Source organism: Manis javanica, chromosome 2 (assembly GCF_040802235.1).
Source record: "Manis javanica isolate MJ-LG chromosome 2, MJ_LKY, whole genome shotgun sequence".
Classification (NCBI taxonomy): Eukaryota; Metazoa; Chordata; class Mammalia; order Pholidota; family Manidae; genus Manis; species Manis javanica.
The window spans coordinates 154,425,640-154,451,874 of record NC_133157.1 but is presented as its reverse complement, the minus strand read 5'-3'; the positions used below and the strand labels follow the sequence as shown (position 1 = coordinate 154,451,874).

Below are 26,235 nucleotides of genomic sequence, written 5' to 3'. Positions count from 1 at the left end.
TCTTTACACCCATCAAGCAGGCAGACACAAAAAGAGAAAAGAACTTTTTTTTTTTTTTTGCTTAGCACTTATCTTTGGATAAATTCTTCAAGAAAATATAACAATGTTAAGTATGAATGCTCCTAAACAGATTCAAAATACATGAGATAAAACTGACAGAAGTGCAAGGATAAATAGACAAACCCATGATTACAGTCAGAAATCTCAAAATTCCTCTCTCAGCAATTGACAGAACAACAGAAAATCAGTAAAGATATGATAGACTTAAACAACAGTATCAATCAGCTGACCTAATTGACATTTCTATAAATGTCACTCCACTCAACAACAAAAAATATGTTTTCAAGCATATGGAACATTCACCAAGGTAGATCATATTCTGGACCATAAAACAAATTTTAATAAATTTAAGAGGAATGGAATCATATAAAGAATATTCTCTCTTTACAACAGAATCAAACCAGAAATCAAACAAAGATAGCTGGAAAATCTCCAAATATCTAGAAAATAAATAGTAGTCATCAAAATAACCCATGGGTCAAAGAAGAAACTACAGGTAAATTAGAAAATATTTTGAATTAGATTGAAAATACAACGTATCAAATCTTGTGGGATACAACTAAAGCAGTGATGAGAAGAAAGTTAATTGCATTAAATGCTTATATTAGAAAATAAGAAAGATTTCAAATCAGTAATCTAGTTTCTACCCTAAAAAACTAGGAAGAGAAGAGAAAATTAACACAGAGTAAGTATAAGGATGAAAATAATAAAAGAGCAGAAAGGAATAAAATAGAAAATAGACAAAAAATAAAACCAGTAAAGCCAAATAAAACCAATAGAGGACTTACATGACCTGATTTGGAGACTTCTCTAAAGCTATAATAATCAAGACAGTATCGTATTGGTAAAGGGACAAACATACATGTCAATGGTTCAAAAGAGAATCCAAAAGTAGACCTGCATATATATGGTCATTTGAATTTCTACAAACTCATCACTGAGAGAAAGGATAGTCTTTTCAACAAATAGTACTGGAACAAATGAATATTTATATGGAAAACAAACAAATAATAAAACGATTTTTATCTCACATATATAAAAATTAACTTAAAATTATCTTAGATCTAATTTAAGAGTGAAAACTATTAAAAATTCTAGAAGAAAACATAGATGAAAATCTGTGATTTTGAGTTAAAAGATTTCTTAAATAGAACACAAAAAGCACAAATGATCAAGAGAAAAATGAGAATTAAAGTTCATGAAAAGTAAAAATGTTTATTCTTCAAAATATATCGTTAGGAAAATGAAAAGTCAAGCCACTGACGAGGAGAAAATATTTGCAAAACAGGTGTAATAAGGAGTCTGATAATGTATTACCACAATACATAAAAAGCTTTTATAACTCTCTAAGAAGGTAACCCAACAAAAAGTGGGCAAAATATATAAACAGGTACTTCATCAAAAACAAAAAAATAACTAAGAGGTATATGGAAAGATGTGAAACATCATTAGTCATCTGGAAAATTCAAATTAAAACTACATATTATACATACCCATTAGAATGGATAAAATACAAAAGATTGACACAATACTAAGTACTGGTTAGAAGGTGGAGTAAGGAGAACTTTCTTACATTGCTAGTGGAAACAAAACATTGAATAGCCACTGTGGAAAAGTTTGACAGTTTCTTATGAAGTTAACCATGAATTTACCATGCAATCTAGCAATTTCACTCTCCTAGGTATTTACTCAAGAGAAATGAAAACATACATTCACACAAAGACCTATAGATAACTGTTCATAGCAACTTTATTTATAATAGCCAAATGGCTAACAACACAACCATACATCAAGTGATGAATAGATAAATTATGATTTATCTGTACAGTAGAATACTACTCAGAAACAAAAGAAATGAGCTACTGATACATGCAAGAAAATGGATGATTCTTAAAAACATTGTGCTAAGTGAAAGAAACCAATCACAAAAGTCTACATACTGTTTTCATTTATATGACCTTCTAGAACTGGCAAAACTATAATGACAAGCAAAACAGTGGCTGGGATGCAAAAGCACACACGGGAGCTTTTTGGAGTGATAGAAATATTCTATATCGTAATTGTGACAATGGTGATACAATACTATACATTTGTCTAAACTTCTTGAACTGTACACTTAAAATAAGTAAAATTTTAAAATCACATATCTTTCATCTCTCTTCATTCATCTAATATTCTGTGACTGCCTCTAATTTAAGGCTTTGCTCCCCTGGGCAATGAGATCTTTAAGTACCTTTGGGAGGACTTCAGAATTGAACCATCATGAATTTTATGGATTTTATGGCATCTAAAGGGGCAATAGCAGACGTGTAAACATTCAGTTAAATGGGTTGACATTTGGAAAACAGTTTGAGAAATGGGGATTTATGTCTGAGCTTCAAGACAAGACATATATTTTAAGAAATGCAATGGGCTATTTCTCTGAGCATCTTGTTATTAGTGTCACTCATAATGACTGGTGTCAGGCCTAAATCCATAACCTTCCCAAAGAAAACAAAGAAAACATCTGGAAACAATTTATAAGATTCTTAGTACTAGGCTTTTTCACTTTCTAATGTTGTATAACTAGATGAACCTTTTCAGTAAGTAAGTTCCCAGTGAGAAAACTGAGGCCCAAAGAAATTAAATGCCCAAAATCATGTGCAGAAGTGGCAAGATTGGAACTTAAGTCCATTTTCTTAATTTCATTGAATTATCCAGTGCCATGGACCTTAGAAGAAATTCTACCCAACTTGTCTATTTTCAGGCTTAAAGAATGGAATGTGAAAAATAGATATTCTATTCTTGAAACATAACTGATATGGTAAAGATTTTAGGGTCTCTTACAACTACAACTTCATGATCAGGTGAAATATATGAGCTGTGTTTCTTTAAAGAGGTGGCAACTGCAGAGATTTTAACGTCAAAATCTGTGTCCCCTGGGCAACTGGTTCTCATTGGGGTGGGTTGGGGGGTTGGGGCTCCCCTGACCTTGAGGCAGCTGCCATGGCCCCGCCAGCTCAGTGTCAACCAGAGCAGCTGCCAAGTAAATCCACCAAATAGGGAGACATTTCTCTGGAAATCTCTGTTCCTTGAACTGCTCTGATTAAATGGTTTAGACAAATTCTTCCCCACAAGGCCACTAAGCTTCACTGGAAAGGAAGAAGGGGAATAGGGAGGGGCTTCCATTGTTGCAGCTCCCACTTCTGCAAATATCTGTGTTTGTATCTGTGTATCTATATCTATATCTATAGATCTGTATTTTGAGGTTGACCAAGGCATGGTATAATTATTCAAAATAAATTTTAAAACTAACACATGAAGTAGATAAAATGTTTCCACCAGACTAAGCGTACAGCAGGTATGGTCTAGAGGGGTGAAAACTTGAGGGTGATTTTGCAACCAAAGACTGATTCACATTTAAGGGTTTGCATGGTGTGACCTTTTTCATGGGGTTTTCTAGGGGTTTCTAGGTGTGACCCAGAATTGTTTTTCCTGCAGAAGAATCTATTTTCTATGAGATTCAAATTTGCCCTGAGACTGAATCCAAACCTTGTTAAGAAATAAAGTTTGGATTGAGAATGAGAGCGGGGCAGGCAACAGTGCTCCTCTGATCTAAAAAAGCAGAATCTCCATTCACCACTGGGAGAGGACTGATGTCTGGTTTTTGCCCTAACAGTTTCTAACACACAATCCGCCTGTACGATTAGGTGAAGAGAGAAGGTACATGATGAAGGAGAGATTGTAGGCATCAGAGGTCACAGGCATCAAAAGCAAGGGCGTATTTCACTGTGTGAATGGCCATGAGGAAAGCACCTGAAGCAGAACATTTGCCTTCTTAAAAGGGTTGCAGTTTCACCGACGCAGACTGTTGTAAGGTTACAGATTAACAAGTGAGCCTGAGAGGCTTCTGAGATTCTAGGCAACCTCATACAGTAAAGAGAGGTAAGGTCAGGGAATCCAGGAGAACTTTTGTACCATATCTTAAATGTCCAGGGAAATACATGTTGAACTGTGAAATTACAAGGTAACCGTGCATTGGAACTCCAGAGCAGGGTTCTGAGGTGATGAAGGTCAATCAGGCCTGCAAAAAATTCACTGAGGCCAGGATATGATACTGCTGTGAAGTCTCCATGACCTGTCCATATGAGACAGGGATCACAGAGAGGTACTCACTTGTGAATAGATTTCCTTCTTTAAGTGAAAGGCCCTTAAACAACAACTACAAAGCAAGGTTCCTTGAAATACCGAATGTCAATTCACCCTACCTCACTCCAGCCCCACCTACCTCGCTCTCATCTCGCCAGAGAGGCACATGAATGTCTGCATACATAACATGGGCTCAGTGGACAGCAGACAAGAAGCATGACTCTCCCTGTGCAACCTCAGGAAAGCATTACAAGGATATATGGCAATGAGGCCCAAAACCTGAATTCTCAGCATGTAAACTAAAATCATCAATTTTTCAGATCCACAGTTATCAGGATATCCCATTACAGCATGGAGTTTTCCCTGTCCCCATTTGTCCCACTGAGTCCACAGCCAATACTCCCACCCACTGCTCTTCACTACAGATAATGACAAGAGGAGGGGTATGCACCTGAGCAGATTATAAGGACACTCAGAAGATTCTAGGCTATGCAGGTTTCTGGCTGACTATTAGCCACTGGGAGCAGGTCCTACTTACATGTAGTTAGAGACATGACAGGGATCCATGGAGATGCTACTGTCACTGCTGTGCAGACAACCAATGAGGCAGACAGGAACTATGGTGGGAGCTTCCATGACATAGCAGAGATAATATCAACCCAGAGAAAATGCACTGAGCTAGAGAGCTGAGGCCATTCAGCACCAGTCACCCTGCATTACTGCTGAGCTTCAGGCACAGGGAAGTGGGTCTCGGGTCCAACAGGGTCATTGACTCAAAAGTACATGGGATTTGAATCTTTAAATATTATTAATTAAACTGATCCTATTCAACTGGCTATTAAGGAGTAAGTATCAGTTCCTAAGCAAACCTCATAATAGTAATCAAGAAAAGGCTCAACTATGAGAAAGGTGTCTCAAAAATAATATGCCTTTTGTTGGCTTCATGACTTTTTTTATGGCTCTAATTCTTTATGGCTGGTAGATGAACACTGACCTCCTGGCTCTTTAACATTCAGCTCTCACCTGCCTGAAGTCCCCATAGTGTCACCGCACCCAGGGCATCTTTCTCTAAGGCCCTCCTCTCCTACGAGAGACACTGTAGAGTCTGAGAGTTTAAAGAGAACTGAGAACACACCTATCCCCACCTGCTCACCAGCGTAAGAACTGCCCACATATCCTTAACAGAAGTCATCTGGCCACCTCCTGGGCACCTCCAGTGTAAGCAGATGAAATACTGCTACGTAATCTAGAAACCCTACATATTGCTGAATGACTCTGGGTACTCCCTTTAAGATCAGTGAATCCTCACAACATTATGGGTACCTTTTGAAATTATCTTCCCCTACTGGCCACACTGGAAAGTTCATTCCTATCAGATTACTGAATAATTGCCCACTGAGTCACTGTTCTGAGTCGGGGTTCCCCTTCATGCAGAATGAGACAAAGGAGCAATTCTCAGGAAAGTGCCTCAAGAAAGTGGTTGCCTTGTAGGGAGCTTGAGGCCACAGGCATTGTCTAGGAAAATGGTTCTTTTTAGATGGCTAAGCCTCACAGTTGGGGAGAACTACATCTCTGGGCCTGTAAGAAGAGGAACATTATAGGAGAAATTACATGAGATTGTTAGTATAGGGAAAAGAAAATATTTCCTACCCATTAAAGTAAAAATCAAGCACTGAATCTGACGCCAGATGTAGTGAAGTGTAAGAAAAGCCAAAAGTGCTAGGCAGATTGCTAACTCCTGTGAGAAAACAAGAAGAAAGCTTCACTGATGTTATCACAAATAATATTTTCCAACATCATTTAGATGGAATTTTCATTTTGGTTTGGAGTCTTATTATGTGCTCCTATTATGGAGTATTCCACTACTATTTACAGAAAACAGTTCCTCCTGACTCAGCTTCCATTAAATATGTAAGAAATCACAGAAACTTTGTAGAAAGTCTCATACATTTTCTAAAAAGTTCTCCACTCCATTATTTTAACTCAAAATCTACCTCAAAATATTTTTTTGTCATTTTTCATCTGTGAAAATAAATACATGACACAAATCATGCCACTTTTAATTCTCCAAAAATCATTTTCTTTTACTATGTTGTGAAACTAAGGTTTCACTTGAACAGTCAAGATAATAATTTAATTTCTTATTTTTGAACAAAATTGTTGTTAATCACCTGGATGACACAGGAACACAGAACTAGAGAGTATTTCCTCAAAAGCCCCTTGTTGGGGCAATGCTCACCCCCACACATCATTTAAGAATGCTCATGGGTATGGAGTTAGCATGAACATTCTTGTAAAGACATTGTGGAAGATTTCTCCTATGGAGTCTTTGAGCCATGCAGACATCTAACCCAGTGTTAGGAAGAAGACATGGACTTCAAACTTTGATTATAAAAAGCAAAAAAAAAAAAAAAGAATTATTAAGTGGCCCTTAAAAAAAATCCAATGGAGGAAAACCTGTGTGCTTTTTTGCTCCCAGGAGCACATGCTTAGGAAGCACTGGTTTAATCAAGCCAAGACTGTCTAGCCATAGCCCTCACATTCCCAGAATCCATGAATCAGAGGTTATTTTCCAGAGCAGGCTTAGAAATCAATTGAAATGTGCTCCTTCAGGGTTGCTGGGAACCACACAAAAGAAGGTGATTAGTTTTAGGAAGCCCAAGGAGAACACAGAAAAGGCTGAGCAAGGGCAAGTGGCCTTCACAAAGGGGAGCCAGGTTCACCAGCCAGTCTCTGCAGACAAAGCAGCTTTCAACTGCATGCCTAAGGGCCAGGCTCGTTTGTGCCCCCCTCCCCTGGGAAGCCAAGTGTGAGGTCACCATGCACCGGTGGAGTGAAGTCAAATGTTTTTCTTTTATATAAAGCTTCATAATCAAGTCAACATTGGGGGAAGAGTTGTTTCTGTGTTTTCCCCGAAGTCACAGTTTCTCTCTACCCTTTGAAAGTCCTACTTTCTTGCCATGATTCTAGGGGGCCCCGAGGCGGCAAGTAGAAACACTAAGACACGAGAGCATCAACACTGACCTGAGAAGTAGCTGCAGGTGAACTAGTTTCCTTACCACTCACTGCCGCCCTCTCACTGGCTGCAGCTTCTGCCACTTCTGCCTTCTGCACACTGGAATTCTCAGAACCCGGAGGCCCTACTCGCCCCAGACCTTCGCTCCCTGAGGTGAAAGGTGGGCTGGCGGTGGCTTTCCGGGTTTGGCCTTTATACCAACTAGGGTAAAACAAAGGATCCGCAGTGTCCGTTGCTGCAGGGACTGGAGTTTCAGACTCTGTGGTCTGCTGAGAGCCAGTGGGGACAACCTCCCCCTTCATCAGGACAGATAAATTCCAAAGTAGAAAAAAAAAAAAGAGAGAGAGAGAAAAGAAAAAGCAGTTGATTTTAGTTCCCCTCAAGTTTGCAATCTGTGAGCTCTCTGTTCAGGGCCTGATTTAGTGTGTCTCAGCTCATCCCATCCTCCACCAGTGCTAAGGGAAGGAATGCTGACAGCACCCCTCTGTCTCAGCATCTGCATGTGTCGCCTCTTCTTTTCTGAGCTTTTCTTTTCACTAGATGGCAACCTGGGCAGGCAGACAGCAGAAGCTTCAAATGAAAGATGCTTATAAAATAACCAATATGGGAGAAAGGTCAAACTATTGACCAGAATTGATTTTTTGATATCATATGTGGGCTCCCCAAAACTCTTTTCTAAAACCAAAAATTGATCTTATTGATCAGATCCAACTCTCATTTAGTTACTACACCCTTCTTCAATTTCAGTGCAATTGGTATGCCCAGAATTTCAAGATTCTAGGAACTATAATCCTATGGAGACAGAACATAAACTATAATCCCATCTATGAGTTCATACTCGGAGGTTTTGTTTCTATAGATCATTTTAACTCGCTTTGAAAGCAGGTGCAAAACCAGGGACCCTATTTGATGAGTCTGAATTGCTCACAAACTCAGTGGGTTGGGACCTGTCTGCCAAAGGTATCATGCAGTCAGTCAAAGGCTTGAAAACTGGATGGTGCTGTCTTAGAAACATAAGGTCAGCCAATCAGTTACAGAATTTGGAATGAGCTTACTTCCTAAGAAATGTTTTAAACAATTCTGTCAACACATAATGTCAACAAATGACAGATAGACAGAAAATTAAGCTTTTGTTTGTCCACTGGATGAAAGATTTAGTTATATTTCAGGGTTAACAACAGACACATAAACCATAAACCAGCATGGCTTTTTTACTTTATTTACTTCTATTACCTATAGAAAAGTCAGTTATGAAAGTATAATCATTTTTATTTCTTACCCTATATTATTTCTCACCCTGTACCTTATATCTGTATTCAGAGCATATCCAATCCTCATGATTTTGGCTATCTATGAAATAACATGTTATACATACCACACAGACACAATTTCCAAAGATTGCCTCAGATTTGAGGGTGTTACTGGTGTCAAACTAAGTCTTGCCAATCAGTTGTAACAACAAGCCTACTGGATCACCTAGAGGCCTTTTGCTTTTCTTCCTGCCAATGTGGCTGCCCTGACATCTTTTGTCTTCCACATACAAATGTCTGCCATATTGTCATCCTTTTCTGAAGGTAGAATGATTTGTTCAGCAAGGAGGCACACCTGTATGCCCCGTAGGAGGGAACTTGTAAACGGTTACCTGTGTCACTGGGGCATCTGCAGCAGATGGAGGTGGCTCTGGAGAGGAAGGCAGAGGTGGCCCCGGGGCAGGCCGGATCTCAGGGGCCAGCTGAGCGGGTTCCGAGGCTTTCTCCAAACTTTCATCTTCTCCTGATGACTCCATTCGAACATTTTCTACGTCTTCCACTTCTACTACTTCTCCCCCCAATTCTCCTTCTGCTCCTCCTCCTCCTCTTCCTTCTTCTGCTTCTGCTTCTCCTTCTTCTTCTCCTTCTTCTTCTTCCTCTTCTTCCTCTTCTGGTAAGTCAATATATTTAAAAAGTCATTAGAATTACCACTACAGCTATGAAGACAATTTGTGAGGCCAGTGCTTATAGCCCAGATTAAGGTCAGGGCCAAGGAAAGCCTCTCTGTCAGACGCTTGACAGTGGCCCACTCATGACATGTACCCCCAGCAATGTGGGTAGGACCAAGGTGATGGAGGGCCCTGGCCTCACCATCCTTCTCGCTCCCCTTCCCAGTACAAAGCGCAGTTCTCATCACCACTGTGCACCATGCACCTGATGCCCAGAGTCTGTTCACATTTTTATCATACTCCATCACATCTTCAAGGTCCTGGTGGACAGGGATTGGCATTTATTTATCTCTGGAATAATAGCTGATTGGAAATTGAACTCTCTTTCCTACCACAAAAAACATACAAGACCCTTGTCTTGTTTTAATTTCTCACTTCCTTTGTTTAGTGAACACTGACTTTTGTCACAAAGCCATGACTTTTCCTAAACCATTCATCTTAATATTCTCTCAGGCAATATTAAGGAGAGAGCAATACTATGTAATATTTTTTAAATATCCATCCTGAAGATTTGCTTCTAAAGTTACATGTGCAGACAATGATAGAGCTTCATGGCCTTGTTAGGTCTAGCTGAGGAGTCCTGTCATCTAGCTGGGCTAGGATGAATCAAGACAACCAAAGTTTTGGTCAGTGCTAGGGTTATTTTCCTCTTTTCAATTATTTCATCAGGATAAATTTCCAGGAGTGGGATTTCTGTGCCGAATGGTAGGGATACATTTATAACTCATGAAGTACACTTAGGCCTAGTTTTCTTTCCAGGTTGTAATTTATTCTGTGACTCATTAGCATTCTTGCCCTCTAGAGTTTGATTAAGTGAATGTGCTATGATATCTAACAAAATGTCTTGTGTGTTTTGCTTTTATCTCATACTTAGCCTTGCATTTGATGACACCTTATATCATTGGGCTAACACCTTGTATAGGGGTGAAGTTGAGATATCAGCATCACCATAAATTATTAATTTGACTACCCAAATGCCTGTATTGGCATTTGTAATAGACACTGTGATATGTAAAGCTAAATAAATACTGTCAACAAACTATATGATTCTGTAATGAAACGGAGCTTCGCATTGGATTATGATCCTTGCAAAACTGTCAACATCCATTCTGGAGGTGATTCTGAATCCCCCTTTTCTCCCAGGGAACCCACCTGCAGCTTTCACACACTTGCAGTTTTGGCCAAATGGTCACAAGAATAACAAACCTCTGTAAAAATCAATTCTGCGTATTATTTCTTCTTCTCTATTGAGGTTGACTGTGAAGTGGTTCATATTCTCATAACCATGTTCTATTTTCTCCAACTGAAATGCTTTTGATGCTTCAGAAATTCTGCAAAAGAGACAAGCTGCTGCTTTCTGTCACTGTTGAAAGTTTGATAGCATTGGGTAAAAGTGAAAAGTATGCATTTTCCGTAAAATTAAAATTACTTACTTTTGTAACAGGGTTTTGGCATTCTGTGAAAGCAAACAAAAGGGCTACTTAAATTCTTTTCATCAAAGACAGTGTTGAGACTTAGTTCTTTCCTTTGCTGACTCTGAAACTCTTCTAGCTTAGTTTCTAAATACCATAAATAACTGTTTTATACCAGTACCCTCTTATATTTAACTAATGTCATGGTCTCTAAAATATATGCTTATGAAATTGTTTAAACACATGAGATATTAGCACAAAATGGGCTTATATTTTAGTTGGTAAAATAGATCAAAATGAGATACGCATAAATAATGACAATGTGGTGACAGCTCCTTCTCCAGCACCCACCTTCTGGGTTAGTTTCCTCAGATGCCAAAAGGATACTTACCTGCAGAAACACTGCCATTTCTGGCTCATCCATGACCTGAATTCCTGACTCAACCAACTTTGACACATTCTCCAGATGATCAGAATGCTTCTTGATGAGAGCACGGACGTGCTCTAGGTTCTCCTCCTGGGTTCGGGTGATGACCTGGGTCATTTCGTTCTTCCTCTCCTCCAGGACGCCGTACAGGTGATCAAACTTCTCACAAAGTTCCTGTTTCTGTTTTCTGCAGCATTCCTGTTAGTTGGGTTAGCTAATGTCAGAAAATGTTTGAAAGAGCATCTATTTGGAGAAATCACCTTGGACAATTTGGGAGACAAGAAAACTTACATAGGATTTTTTCTTTTCCCATAAGCTGTTCCTTAGGTGTAAATTCCCAGTGTGTTCATGCTTTGTAAATCCCATTTCTGTCAAAGTTGATACTCAGACAATTCAAAATCAACCAAATTGGCTAAATGGGTCAATGATTATTCAATCTTCTTTTCTTTATAAATGGAGAATGTCATAGAAATTAGGACAGGTTTTATTTTAAATTATATATTGGTTATATGGCTTATAGGTTTATATTTTGCTTTGAAGTGAAGTGAGTGTGTGTGTGTGTGTGTGTGTGTGTGTGTGTGTGTGTGTGTAAGGGAAGAGTTATGGTACTTCCTGGTTTGTACCCCTCAATGTCTCTCTGCCCCACTGACGCTGTCACTGTACTAGTTTTGGTCCTCCCATGTACATCCTGAAGCTTCCCAATGGCCTCTGCATCTGGGATTCTCCACTTCAAGCCAAGTCACATGCCGTGTCCCAATTCATTTTTCTGGAGTACATTTCCCTGGAATACAGTGCTTTTTCTTTGATGTGACTCCCCAATGTCCAAAGAATAACATTCAAACTTCATAACTGGCTTTCAAGCCCCTCCATGACCAGGTTCCAGCTTTCCTTCATAAAATTCTACTATTCACTCTCACATACCCTATGTCCAGCAAAAATTAACCATTCAGTTCCTTTGTGCATGCTCTTTCCTCTGTTTAGAATGTTCTTTCCCAATTAGCTACAAACTCTAAACAATCATAAAGACATTGTTGAAATACTACTTCTTCCATAAAGCTTTCCTGATCTCTATGACTGAAAATTATCTTTTAGTCTTCTGAAATTCCATAATAGTTACCATTGATGGTATATATCTGTATCTACCATGTCCTCTATGTATCCAATACTGTTTAAGAGAGGGGAATACTGGATCTGGTCTTTGATTCCTGGAGAGAAAGGCTGTATGGGAAGTCAGCCTCAGGCTTGTTCATTTGCCTTAGATGGCTGAAGCATCTCCAGAACCATCCAACTCCCTTTACTCTGAGGCCATGTTTAAATCGTAATTAACTTTCTAGTTGGCCTGGTTATTGGCCTTTTGGTTTTTCAAACTCCAGTAAGCTTGGTGTGCATGTATGCCAATCTCCTTAGACCTCACCATCTCTGGGTCTAGGACCTTTACAGCTGAGAGCAGGTTTTGAACTGTGATGATCCAGAATAGCTCTCCTGCCTGTTGGGGGCTTCTTGGGAACAGAGCCAAATTATTTCTGACATCCCAGACCTTCATATGATACTTATTACATGTTCTCTCATTTTAGTAAACATTAGTCTCCTTGATGTCATGTATCACTTTCTTTCTTTACACAAATTTCTTAAATATCTAAATTATGGTCTCCATGAGAATAGAATCTGGGTCTGCCTAGGACATACCACCTTGGACAACACCATCTTGGACAATAGTCAGTCAGTAGATATCTGCTAGGTAGATTTCTTAAAATCGTGTTTTATTTCTCCCCAATTTCTCTACTTTTCTCAGAGTAAGAGGTCAAAGGGGGCAAAAAACCGAAATTGTTGATTATGAAGATACTCTACAAATGTGCGAGAAATACATCCCTCACTCCACTGCTTCCCTTGGGACACAGTCAGTTCTTCTCATATTTTATAACTGCTTATAATGCATAAAGGAGATACAATGGTTGTGACAGTCCAAATCTCAGGCTAAATGTCTGGAAATGGATGCAAATTTGGCAATCCCAGCAATATCCATGTCTGGACACGCTATGTGGGCCCTGTCCTAATCCTTTGACCACTGCTGAGACTCCACATATTTTAATAGTAATCACCGATTATTGCTGTCATTTATGCATCCATTCATTCATTTAACAAACTATTCCTAAGCATGTCATTTGTGTAAACTACTATGCTTTACACTATGGGACCCAACAATAAGTTAAACATAGTTCCTGTTCTCAAGGAGCTCACAGTTCACTGAATGAGAAAGACTGGGTCTGTGATATAATATGACCTGGTAGACTGACTAATTGAAATATGTTAGAGATTTATACCAGGTTTTATAGAAGCATGTGGGTGGAAGACATTCCAGGTGGGGAGGGGGCACTAGCTCAGGAAAAACTTAGAGGAAGTGGTGCTTGAGTTTGATCTTTAAGATGAGCAGGAACAGAAGAGGTATGGGAAGGGGATGAAAATGTGTGGAGTCTCAGCAGTGGTCAAAGGTACAGGACAGGGCCCACATAGTGTGTCCAGACATGGCTATTGCAGGGCTTGCCAAATTTGCATCCATTTAGCCTGAGATTTGGACTATCCCAATGCCTAGGAACTTAAGCATGCTAGTAGCTTCCCAATAAAACTTTCTTTCACTGTATAACTTTCTGTTCTAAGCTCACAGTCTACCATGTGCCTACTCCATTCCTGAAATATGCCTCATTGATGTTCAGAAGCTTTACTGTTTACTTGATGAACATATGATGGTTTCTAGTTTATTTTACTAAAGTGAATTGTGCATTTGAAATATTTATAATGAATATTAAGATACGATACTGGTAAAATGTCTTTATTTCATAAATGTTTTCTTCTATATGATGTGTATGAGGACATTCAAGTTCATGAAAGACAAATTATTTGTAATGAGACTGATATATATGAAGTCATGGCTAGTGTGTTCTCTCAAGTCAAGAATTAGATCATTTATTTCATTCATATAAATTTTATTTAGTGACTTAAATGGAATAACTACTTTATTCTTTTATTATTTTCAATTCCAAATATTATCTTATTTCTAATTTTTAAAAAATTATTTGTATACTGTTGAATTTGGATAAAATTACTATTGTTTTAATAGCAACTATCATTTGCTTCTTTGTATTATAGGAAATGCTACCCAATGCATAAGATATGCTTAATTTTTATTATTACATGACTACATACTGTGAAAAGCAGTTGTTACCTGGCAAATAATATGCACTATTTTGTTCTGTTCTAAAGGAATATGTATGTAAGTAGATATTCCAAGCCTCTGCTTCATTCAGTGCTCAAAAGAAATCAGCAAAAATTAGTTGTGCAAACATTTAGCCTCAGAACAATAAAGGATGGCACTGGAGGATTGCTGAGCTCCCTCCTGACTTTCCAGTTCCGAGACACTACAACTTTGGGTAAATGTGCAGATAATCCAGTCTTCGGGCTATGGAATGCCTCTTTCCATACCTGACAGGTTTCTGAGGGGTCACTGACAGCACCAAGACATAAATTATATGTCCAAGTGATGCGACGTCAATCCCAGCTTGGGAATGTGCCAGGGCCATGACAGGAAAAACCTAAGTTGTAACCACTGCTCTTACCATGTAAGGAGCATGCTTCTGTGACCAAAATAGAGCTGAAGATAAGCTCTTAGCCCCACCACTTGTCACTGAGCAACTGTGGCTCTACTCGGCCCATTCATATCTCTACCACATTCCTCCAACATTCAAAACTCTGGGTCTGGAAGTGCCCACTCAGCCTCATTTGAAATATAGTACTTCAAAATTGCCTTTATGAAGCCAGTTAGGGTTTTCTTTCTGCTACCTCCCACCCCCAACACACACACACAAAATTATAAAAAAGCAGACAGTAGATTAATAATGCTGAAGAAAGAACTATATTAAGGTAGGAAAATTCTCCCAAGGAAATCAAGGTCAACCCTTCACTCACAAAGCCCCAATTACTTGCACTAGGCAGAAGTCCTGTGAATGCAGACTAGGGTAAGAATCTAGGTGTCTACCCTGCAATACGTTAGAAGAACACCATCCTTCCAGCACATGGGCTGGAATTCAGCCTCTCTCCCATCAGTGAGGCACCTTTGTGCCTCCTCAGTGCAACTCTAATCAGTGGCCAAGGGGTTCAGGACTCCCAAACTCATGCTCTTTTCCACCATATCATGTTGCCACCCCCTTCATGTTAGAAGAATTATGTTACAACTTACGGGATTTCTGTTGCTTACTTCTGGGGTTCTTAGCATTAGGAATTTACTGGGCTAGTCCAGATCATTTAGAAGCTCTCTGAGTAAACCCTCGGCAGGCTGAGGGCCAGATGAGGCCCTACTGATTTGAGCCCCACAGTGCAGCAAAAGCCACAAGATTATGGCATGCTGAGCAGCTATTGAATTCACTCCCCTTTGCTTCATTGTTGCCTGCAAGAGGTTCAGTCTTCCTTGGTTGCCAGTATTTTGAGTTACCACAGAGCCTCTTAGATGAAGAATAAAGCAAATGTCAATTTCCATTCAATTGCAGTTTTTTCCTCTGCAGGGAGTTGTTTAGTCCCACCATAGTAACTGACCACCACCCTGGTAGTCTTATCCTGACACCATTTCAGAGGCGTTTCAGATGCTCCAGTGGTTCAAACAATGATCTGCATCAGAACATGTGTGCTTTCCCTGGTGACTGGGAGAACAACACGAGATGACACCTTCTGAGCCCCTGGCATGTGCCTCTCAACCCCAGCTTAGTCATCACAGCACTGTGTAGGAGACATCATTCACCCTGCTGTGCCACTGAGGAAGTCGAGGAATAGAAAGTATAAGTGACTTGCCCAAGGCGACTAAAATTCAAACTTTGAAATCTGTTCTTTTAAGAATATGTTATATTGCCTTAAAAATTCTGGCATGCAGAGAGAAAAAGGTCACCTATAAAGGAAAACCCATCAGGCTAACATCAGACTTCTCGACAGAAACCCTACAGGCCAGAAGAGAATGGCATGATATACTTAATGCAATGAAACAGAAAGGCCTTGAACCAAGGATACTGTATCCAGCATGACTATCATTTAAATATGATGGCGGGATTAAACAATTCCCAGACAAGCAAAAGCTGAGGGAATTTGCTTCCCACAAACCACCTCTACAGGGTATCCTACAGGGACTGCTCTAGATGGGAGCATTCCTAAAAAGAGCACAGAACAAAACACACAACATATGAAGAATGGAGGAGGAGGAATAAGAAGGGAGAGAAGAAAAGAATCTCCAGACAGTGTATATAACAGCTCAATAAGCGAGCTAAGTTAGGCAGTAAGATACTAAAGAAGCTAACCTTGAACCTTTGGTAACCACGAATCTAAAGCCTGCAATGGCAATAAGTACATATCTCTCAATAGTCACCCTAAATGTAAATGGACTTAATGCACCAATCAAAAGACACAGAGTAATAGAATGGATAAAAAAGCAAGACCCATCTATATACTACTTACAAGAAACTCACCTTAAACCCAAAGACAAGCATAGACTAAAAGTCAAGGGATGGAAAAACATATTTCAGGCAAACAACAGTGAGAAGAAAGCAGGGGTTGCAGTACTAATATCAGACAAAATAGACTTCAAAACAAAGACAGTAACAAGAGATAAAGAAGGATACTACATAATGATAAAGGGCTCAGTCCAACAAGAGGATATAACCATTCTAAATATATATGCACCCAATACAGGAGCACCAGCATATGTGAAGCAAATACTAACAGAACTAAAGAGGGAAATAGACTGCAATGCATTCATTGTAGGAGACTTCAACACACCACTCACCCCAAAGGATAGATCCACCGGGCAGAAAATAAGTAAGGACACACAGGCACTGAACAACACACTAGAACAGATGGACCTAATAGACATCTATAGAACTCTACATCCAAAAGCAACAGGATATACATTCTTCTCAAGTGCACATGGAACATTCTCCAGAATAGACCACATACTAGCTCACAAAAAGAGCCTCAGTAAATTCCAAAATATTGAAATTCTACCAACCAATTTTTCAGACCACAAAGGTATGAAAGTAGAAATAAATCCTACAAAGAAAACAAAAAGGCTCACAAACACATGGAGGCTTAACAACATGCTACTAAATAATCAATGGATCAATGAACAAATCAAAATAGAGATCCAGCAATATATGGAAACAAATGACAACAACAACACTAAGCCCCAACTTCTGTGGGACGCAGCGAAAGCAGTCTTAAGAGGAAAGTGTATAGCAATCCAGGCACACTTGAAGAAGGAAGAACAATCCCAAATGAATAGTCTAACATCACAATTATCAAAACTGGAAAAAGAAGAACAAATGAGGCCTAAAGTCAGCAGAAGGAGGGACATAATAAAGATCAGAGAAGAAATAAACAAAATTGAGAAGAATAAAACAATAGCAAAAATCAACGAAACCAAGAGCTGGTTCTTTGAGAAAATAAACAAAATAGATAAGCCTCTAGCCAAACTTATTAAGAGAAAAAGAGAATCAACACAAATCAACATAATCAGAACTGAGAATGGAAAAATCATGACAGACTCCACAGAAATACAAAGCATTATTAAAGACTACTATGAAAACCTATATGTCAACAAGCTGGAAAACTTAGAAGAAATGGACAACTTCCTAGAAAAATACAACCTCCCAAGACTGACCAAGGAAGAAACACAAAAGTTAAACAAACCAATTACGAGCAAAGAAATTGAAACGGTAATCAAAAAACTACCCAAGAACAAAACCCCGGGGCTGGACAGATTTACCTCGGAATTTTATCAGACACACAGAGAAGACATAATACCCATTCTCCTTAAAGTGTTCCACAAAATAGAAGAAGAGGGAATACTCCCAAACTCATTCTATGAAGCCAACATCACCCTAATACCAAAACCAGGCAAAGACCCCACCAAAAAAGAAAATTACAGACCAATATCCCTGGTGAATGTAGATGCAAAAATACTCAATAAAATATTAGCAAACAGAATTCAACAGTATATCAAAAGGATCATACACCATGACCAAGTGGGATTCATCCCAGGGATGCAAGGATGGTACAACATTCGAAAATCCATCAACATCATCCACCACATCAACAAAAAGAAAGACAAAAACCACATGATCATCTCCATAGATGCTGAAAAAGCATTTGACAAAATTCAACATCCATTCATGATAAAAACTCTCAGCAAAATGGGAATAGAGGGCAAGTACCTCAACATAATAAAGGCCATATATGATAAACCCACAGCCAGCATTATACTGAACAGCGAGAAGCTGAAAGCATTTCCTCTGAGATCGGGAACAAGACAGGGATGCCCACTCTCCCCACTGTTATTTAACATAGTACTGGAGGTCCTAGCCATGGCAATCAGACAAAACAAAGAAATACAAGGAATCCAGATTGGTAAAGAAGAAGTTAAACGGTCACTATTTGCAGATGATATGATACTGTACATAAAAAACCCTAAAGACTCCACTCCAAAACTACTAGAACTGATATCGGAATACAGCAAATTTGCAGGATACAAAATTAACACACAGAAATCTGTAGCTTTCCTATACACTAACAATGAATCAATAGAAAGAGAAATCAGGAAAACAATTCCATTCACCATTGCATCAAAAAGAATAAAATACCTAGGAATAAACCTAACCAAAGAAGTGAAAGACTTATACTCTGAAAACTACAAGTCACTCTTAAGAGAAATTAAAGGGGACACTAATAAATGGAAACTCATCCCATGCTCATGGCTAGGAAGAAAATATATCGTCAAAATGGCCATCCTGCCCAAAACAATATACAAATTTGATGCAATGCCTCTCAAATTACCAGCAACATTCTTCAATGAATTGGAACAAATAATTCAAAAATTCATATGGAAACACCAAAGACCCTGAATAGCCAAAGCAATCCTGAAAAAGAAGAATAAAGTAGGGTGGATCTCACTCCCCAACTTCAAGCTCTACTACAAAGCCATAGTAATCAAGACAATTTGGTACTGGCACAAGAACAGAGCCACAGACTAGTGGAACAGATTAGAGACTCCAGAAATTAACCCAAACATATATGGTCAATTAATATTTGATAAAGGAGCCATGGACATACAATGGCAAAATGACAGTCTCTTCAACAGATGGTGCTGACAAAACTGGACAGCTACATGTAGGAGAATGAAACTGGACCATTGTCTAACCCCATATACAAAGGTAAACTCAAAATGGATCAAAGACCTGAATGTAAGTCATGAAACCATTAAACTCTTGGAAAAAAACATAGGCAAAAACCTCTTAGATATAAACATGAGTGACCTCTTCTTAAACATATCTCCCCGGGCAAGGAAAACAACAGCAAAAATGAGCAAGTGGGACTACATTAAGCTGAAAAGCTTCTGTACAGCGAAAGACACCATCAATAGAACAAAAAGGAACCCTACAGTATGGGAGAATATATTTGAAAATGACACATCCGATAAAGGCTTGACGTCCAGAATATATAAAGAGCTCACACGCCTCAACAAACAAAAAACAAATAACCCAATTAAAAAATAGGCAGAGGAACTGAACAGACAGTTCTCTAAAAAAGAAATACAGATGGCCAAGAGACACATGAAAAGATGCTCCACATCGCTAATTATCAGAGAAATGCAAATTAAAACTACAATGAGGTATCACCTCACACCAGTAAGGATAGCTGCCATCCAAAAGACAAACAACAACAAATGTTGGCGAGGCTGTGGAGAAAGGGGAACCCTCCCACACTGCTGGTGGGAATGTAAATTAGTTCAACCATTGTGGAAAGCAGTATGGAGGTTCATCAAAATGCTCAAAACAGACCTACCATTTGACCCAGGAATTCCACTCCTAGGAACTTACCCTAAGAACGCAGCAGTCAAGTTTGAGAAAGACAGATGCACCCCTATGTTTATCGCAGCACTATTTACAACAGCCAAGAATTGGAAGCAACCCAAATGTCCATTGGTAGATGAATGGATAAAGAAGATGTGGTACATATACACAATGGAATACTACTCATCCATAAGAAGTGGAAAAATCCAACCATTTGCAGCAACATGGATGGAGCTGGAGAGTATTATGCTCAGTGAAATAAGCCAAGCGGAGAAAGAGAAATACCAAATGATTTCACTCATCTGAGGAGTATAGGAACAAAGGAAAAACTGAAGGAACAAAACAGCAGAATTACAGAACCCAAAAATAGACTAACAGGTACCAAAGGGAAAGGAACTGGGGAGGATGGGTGGGCAGGGAGGGATAAGGGGGGGGAAGAAGAAGGGGGGTATTAAGATTAGCATGCATGGGGGGGAGGGAGCAAGTGGAGGGTGGGCTAGACAACACAGAGAGGACAACTAGTGACTCTACAACATTTTGCTAAGCTGATGGACAGTAACCGTAATGTGGTTGTTAGGGGGGACCTGATATAGGGGAGAGCATAGTAAACATAGTATTCTTCATGTAAGTGTAGATTAAAGATTAAAAAAAAAAAAGAAAGGAAGAAAGAAAGAAAGAAAAGGGGGATTACTCCTTGATAGGATAAAACTATTGGTAAATCAAAGATCAACGCATGCTTTAAATATCCTTAATGTTAATCACTTATAGGGTGTCAGATGATCAGCTATGGAGGTACTCTTTTCTGATAATATTCCTTTCTCTTAAAAAAAAAAAGCAGTTCCTGTGTGCTGACCTCCAATGAGTTCTGCACAGTTGTATAGAGGGCATGTCAAAGTGTGGGCAAAGGGTCTGTTTGTTTCTATGCAGAAGATCAAGGCCTAGCTTGGATACCCAGAAAATGAACTAAGATACGATATGAGGAGGAGCTTCCGGCATCAGCACTCTCTGGAGGACTTGTGCCAGGGGGATGATCATCAAAAAGCCTCCACAGGGATCTGGGCGATGCTGCGGTTGTGGCTGCATCCACCCCACCATTTCCTGGACTTGCCATTGGAATGAGGAGGGAGATGTCTAGGCTGGCATGTGCATACAGTGAGACAACGAATTTGACCAGATCTGTACTGTTGGAACTCAACCAGGAGTTGGGAGGGGTGCAAGTTGTAGCACTCCAAAATCTTATGACTATAGACTATCTACGGTTAAAAGAACATATGGGATGTGAACAGATCCCAGAAATGGGCTGCTTTAATTTGTCTGATTTCTCTCAGACTGTTCAAGTACAGTTGCACAATATCCATCATATCATAGACAAATTTTCACAAATGCCTAGGGTGCCTAAATGGTTTTCTTGGCTTCACTGGAGATGGATGGTATTTATAGATTTGCTTTGTTTATGTCACCGTATTCCTATTATGTTAATATGTGTGTGCAAATTAGTTAGTAGTTTAAAACCTATACATAAGGTACTCTACAAGAAGATATGTCAAAGAAATAATCAATCCTCCCATGTTTTCTTCCATATGCTACCTCTACAGCTTTTCTTCTTCCTTCCTAATTACAAGCCTTAAATAGAATTCGTGCCTCATATCGAATTTACCGAGTATCATAATTCCTCCAGGTGGTAAAGATACCTCGAGACAAGTGCTGAGCATAGAAGCCACAGGGCATAAATCTGCCAAAAAAGTAAAAAGCTAACCTTTTCAAACAATATGGCTTCTCTCTCACTTACCAACTTTACATTTCCCTGTATGGCGCCGGAAGATGACTGGTTAGCCAGAGACGGGTAAGATTCCTCAAGGGAGGAACAACCTAAGACAGGCACAGTCGCAGGGGGGCCATCAGGTGAGAAATTGGGGATCAACAGAGGTGAGGCTCAGAACCTCACCCCCCCTGCTTTGACAGAAATCTTCTGCATCCGTGGATGTTTTGCTGCCCTTGTCTAGCTTGGATTAATACTTAGTCCATAGGCACACACCTGATCATCTACATTTGCCCTCTTAGAGCACTAAACTATGTTTTCTACCTTTATCTTGCATCTACCTACCACTTCAGCATTTTATTAAAAATAAAAATAATAATAATAATAAAGGGAGAAATGTGGGATCAACATATAAATCAAGTATAAAAATCAAACGAATATTCATATTTGACCTGATTGTTTATAGTTCATAATGCATGATCAAAACCGAAAGTTTCTGTGATGAATGCCCTTGTACTGTTCACCATGTAAGAATTTATTCACTATGTAAGAATTCATTCACCATGTAAGAACTTGTTCGTTATGCTTCAGAAGATTGGAGACTGACGAGAATTAGGCTTGAGATGGATTAATGATTGTACAGTGAGCATTGACCCCTCTATACTGAATTTTATTGTTGTTAACAACCATTTGATCAATAAATATGAGAGATGCCCTCTCAAAAAAAAAAAAAATTCTGGCATGCTTATATTAAAACGATTTGTAAATAGTCATATTTCCTAGCTGTAACTTCATAAACAATGTTCTTAAGCCAGATAAAATTAATGTTTTGGAAGTAAAATGGATTTGTTCTTCTTGTAAAATTGTTGGAAGATTTTATTAAAGTTGTCATTTTCAGATATTGGTAATGTTCAAGATTGAATATTTATTCAACATATAGCTGTTTCCCTTAGATGGCCATCTGTACAAAACAGAATCATTTCTAGGCCTGCCGGCCAGCCCTCAGGACAGACTGTATTAATAGCCTTCCCTCTGGGGTATCCTGACATAGGATAAGTGCCATTTGTAAAAGCTACAAAAGGGACATTATGATTTCTAGGGAAGGGGAATGGAAGTCAAGCACATTTTTCTGGAAGCAGAGACCTCCTGAGGTTGTGTACTTTTCTACTCCTGCCAGCAGACCCCACTCTGTCCCAGCCAGTCCAAGGATATCTCCAGACTTGGAAAGGCTAGTGTAGTTCCAAACTATTCCAGGCTTATCTAGAACAGCCTAGAAGGCCCTCCCACATTGAGAGCTCTGGGACTGTCTCAGTCTGAGCCACATTCAGCCAGGAAGGCCAAAAAGACTGAAGGCTCCTTCAATCCCCCATCTGCCCGAGAGAAAATGCCACTCTCTTTTGACACAGTTCAGACTGCCCTTTTGTGACTACATGGCTTCTCAAGCCACCCTCATAATCACTATAAACTCCAGTCAACTGCATTTATTAGTTTTAAAGGATAACGTGAAGTCCACAGTGTGATTTAGCCTAAGCTCAGCAGCTCTCCAGGACTGTTCCTGGGCCAGGTGCCTGCCAGGCCAGCCCTGCAAAACAGTACATGATTAAGGACAAAATTGGAGTTGAGCAAGGAATGGGCACTACTGCCATAGAGCAGGTGTCCAGGCCCCAGGGTGAGAGGCCAGAGAGGTAATTAGGGAAGGGCAGTGCCCCAGGGGCTGCTCCAGTTCCCATTCCAGGCTGGGAGCCACCAATGGCTTCAGAAAATGTTTCCAGGCAGGTGGTGAGCAAAGCGGGAAAGGAAAACACCCCCAGGCAGAAAGGGAGATGCAGGAGCTCTGTGGCCCTGACCCAGGTACAGAATTCATCTGCTCAGCAAGGTAGGACAGTTTTACTCTAAGCTAAGCACCCTGCCTTGCAGGCAGGCATAAAATGAGCTTCGGTGTTTTGCCCACTGATAAGGTCCTGGCTCTATGGAAGATCACTTTTGTGATTACAGGTGCACAGTATGGCCATTTGTGGCCATCTCTGTCCTCAGGGCCTCTTCAAATGGAGGATACTTACATCAAGGAGGAATTATACAATCAGAAATGTCCATGGGGTTCTGAGCTAATACGTTCATCTCCAAATGAGCCACTTACTCTGATCTGAAAGAACTGTGATTATCTGAGCCACATTGATTGATTGATTCATTCATTCTTTTAGTGGTTATTAGGAATGTCAGGCTGCTTTTGAAAAACAAAATACAGGAATATATAAGGAAGGCACTGAAAACCACCTGCAGTCCCACTACACCTTTACTCTTAACCTTTTTGGCTTCTGGGTTTCCTGCTCCCCATGAATGTTTCTGAGGGTTATTTATGAATACATACATTCTATACTGTTTTATATACTGTTTTTTGCATCTTATTTCCTTAAGGTAAAAATCACAGAAGTGAAATAAAACAGGTAAAAGGGAAAGGAGGGGCACTTTTAAGACTTCTGCCAATTCACAGCCTCATCTTACAGCCCTGCCAGAAGCAATCGCGCACCTCCTCTAACAGCCTGTGAAGGCACAGAAGTGCATCATGTTTAATGGATGTTTTTATCAGTAATAATAGCGGTAATAATCCCGACCTTTCCTGCCAAAAAGTTCTTTCTGATATCAGCACTAAATCCCTTCTGCTGGCTTAACTTCAAACCTGTTCCTTCTCATCTTGTTCGCAAGTGAAAGAAAAAACAGCTGCTTCCTATTGCTCCCCTGACTGGCCTCCAGGAAGAAAACCAGGTGTCAAATCTCTCCTACCCTCTCAATGTCCTCTGATGCTGGCCACGTAGAGCCCAAGTCATTTGTATTTGCTCAAGGCCAAGTGTGATCCACAGAGCTTTTCACGTGTGTTCTCCAGCCTCTTTGTCCTGGACAGAAATCCTGTTCCCCGTTCCCCAACAGGTCTGGTGGAGGCCTGACCAGAGGCAAGTATAGAGATTACCTCAGTCGCCCACAAGAACACACTACTATTTATATACTCGAGACTCAGCGAGGCACCGCCCTGGGGCACTGATTCATGGCTTCATGAGCAAGTTGTGTTTGGCCTTTACTGTAATTAAGTTGAAAGAAAAAAAAGCTTATATTGTCCATTTTGGAATCTCTTTCGGCTCTTCACCAAGAAAAAACTTTCTGTAAATGGAAACCAGATTCATCATGGATCTTTTCAGGAATATGAATATAAAGAAGAGAGAACATTGGTGTTAATGATGTGTAAATCTAAAATGAGATGGTTATGGCCACTGTCTGAAGCCAGCATGAGGAAGTGGCCTTTGGCTGTGACAGAATTTGCCTTCCTAACGATAAAAATCATAAGGGTATGGCATTTGTTAGGCACTCACTGGGGGCCGGCTGCTGCGCTAAGCATCTGGCTTATGCTTATCTCATTTTTCACGGTAACCAAGATTGCCCCAATTTTACAGAAGAGAAAACTGAGGTGCTGCATGTGCATGTGAAGATCTTAAACACATAATACTTGGTTCAAAACAGTAAGAAACAGAATGAGAAATACAATACAATACCATTTATAAAAGTAAAAGACATGCATATAAAAATATACATTTTATAAGAATACAGGTAAAAAGAACATCAAACATGTTAGAGTGGTTATGTACAGAGAAGAGGACAGGAGTGGGAAACAGGGAGAGGAAATTAGATAACAAGAGGGGCCTTGCCCACAGCAATAAGGGCAATATGCCCGGAACTGAGCAGTACAATGCCTCAACTCTCTGCACCTGAGGTCCAACTGAAGAAACCCCAACCAAACAAATAATCCCAAAACTTAGAGCAGGTAGATCATGATAAACTTCTCCAGGTTACAGAGCCAGAGATTTGGACTCAAATCCAGATGTCTTATACTTGCCCCCTATGGAGTGTGGCTTAATCAGTCTGTGAATCTTCAGTTCTTGAAAAGATATCTCCCTCAGATAAACCTATGAACACAGCTAAACCTCTTTAGGCTTCAGCATTTTGCCTTCAGCCATTATATAGTTTATATTTGATCTTGAGTAAAAATGGATTCCCAAGATTTCTTACATGCCGAACTGAAGTGTGAGCTAAACAGCCAGCCATACATAATTTTGTTCAGCAAGTTTTTAATAAGTAGTTATTATGTACCAGGCACTGGGCCAGGCAGAGGCAAAGATGAACAAGCCAGAACTCTGGTGTTTCGGAATCCTTCTCCAAGCAGGACTTTCTCCTCCTGCGAGCCCCTTGCAGCCCTCCATTAGCATGCAGATATGCACCTCAAGCCTCCACTTGATTTCTAAAGCACTAGCTAGCATTTCTTAAGACTGTTTGGATTTCCACAAAGAAATCAGGCTGTGATGGTGGACAATGGTCATTTTCATTACTGGGAATTGATTTTTCTTGTAGCTACCCTTGGACAATATGTTGACTCAGAAAGAACAACACATCTATCAACCATCCTAGTAAATGGAGTCAAAATCTGCCTTTTGACTCATGTGAAACTTATCTTCCTGTGCCAGGAGAAGAATATTTCAGGGAAATGTCAGGAAAGAGGTCACTCTAGAAGGAAAGATGAAAATGTCAAAAC

The 26,235-nt window shown here is 39.7% G+C and overlaps 1 protein-coding gene across 5 annotated transcripts in view; it reads right to left on the bottom strand.

The window, feature by feature from the left end:
* Positions 1–26,235, bottom strand: part of TRIM55 (tripartite motif containing 55) — a 52,673-nt gene that overhangs the window by 11,282 nt on the left and 15,156 nt on the right. Inside the window, exons 5-10 of one of the 5 annotated variants that reach the window (XM_073229599.1) lie at positions 10,986–11,219; positions 10,616–10,638; positions 10,389–10,513; positions 8,847–9,124; positions 7,213–7,500; positions 5,839–5,926 (exon numbers count right to left, since the gene is read on the bottom strand). In XM_073229599.1, the coding sequence (XP_073085700.1) occupies positions 5,839–5,926; positions 7,213–7,500; positions 8,847–9,124; positions 10,389–10,513; positions 10,616–10,638; positions 10,986–11,219 (1,036 nt within the window). Of the gene's footprint in view, positions 1–1,791; positions 5,767–5,838; positions 5,927–7,212; positions 7,501–8,846; positions 9,125–10,388; positions 10,514–10,615; positions 10,639–10,985; positions 11,220–26,235 lie in introns of those variants that run through there. The other 4 variants (XM_073229600.1, XM_073229598.1, XM_073229601.1 and 1 more) reach the window with 4 other exon arrangements.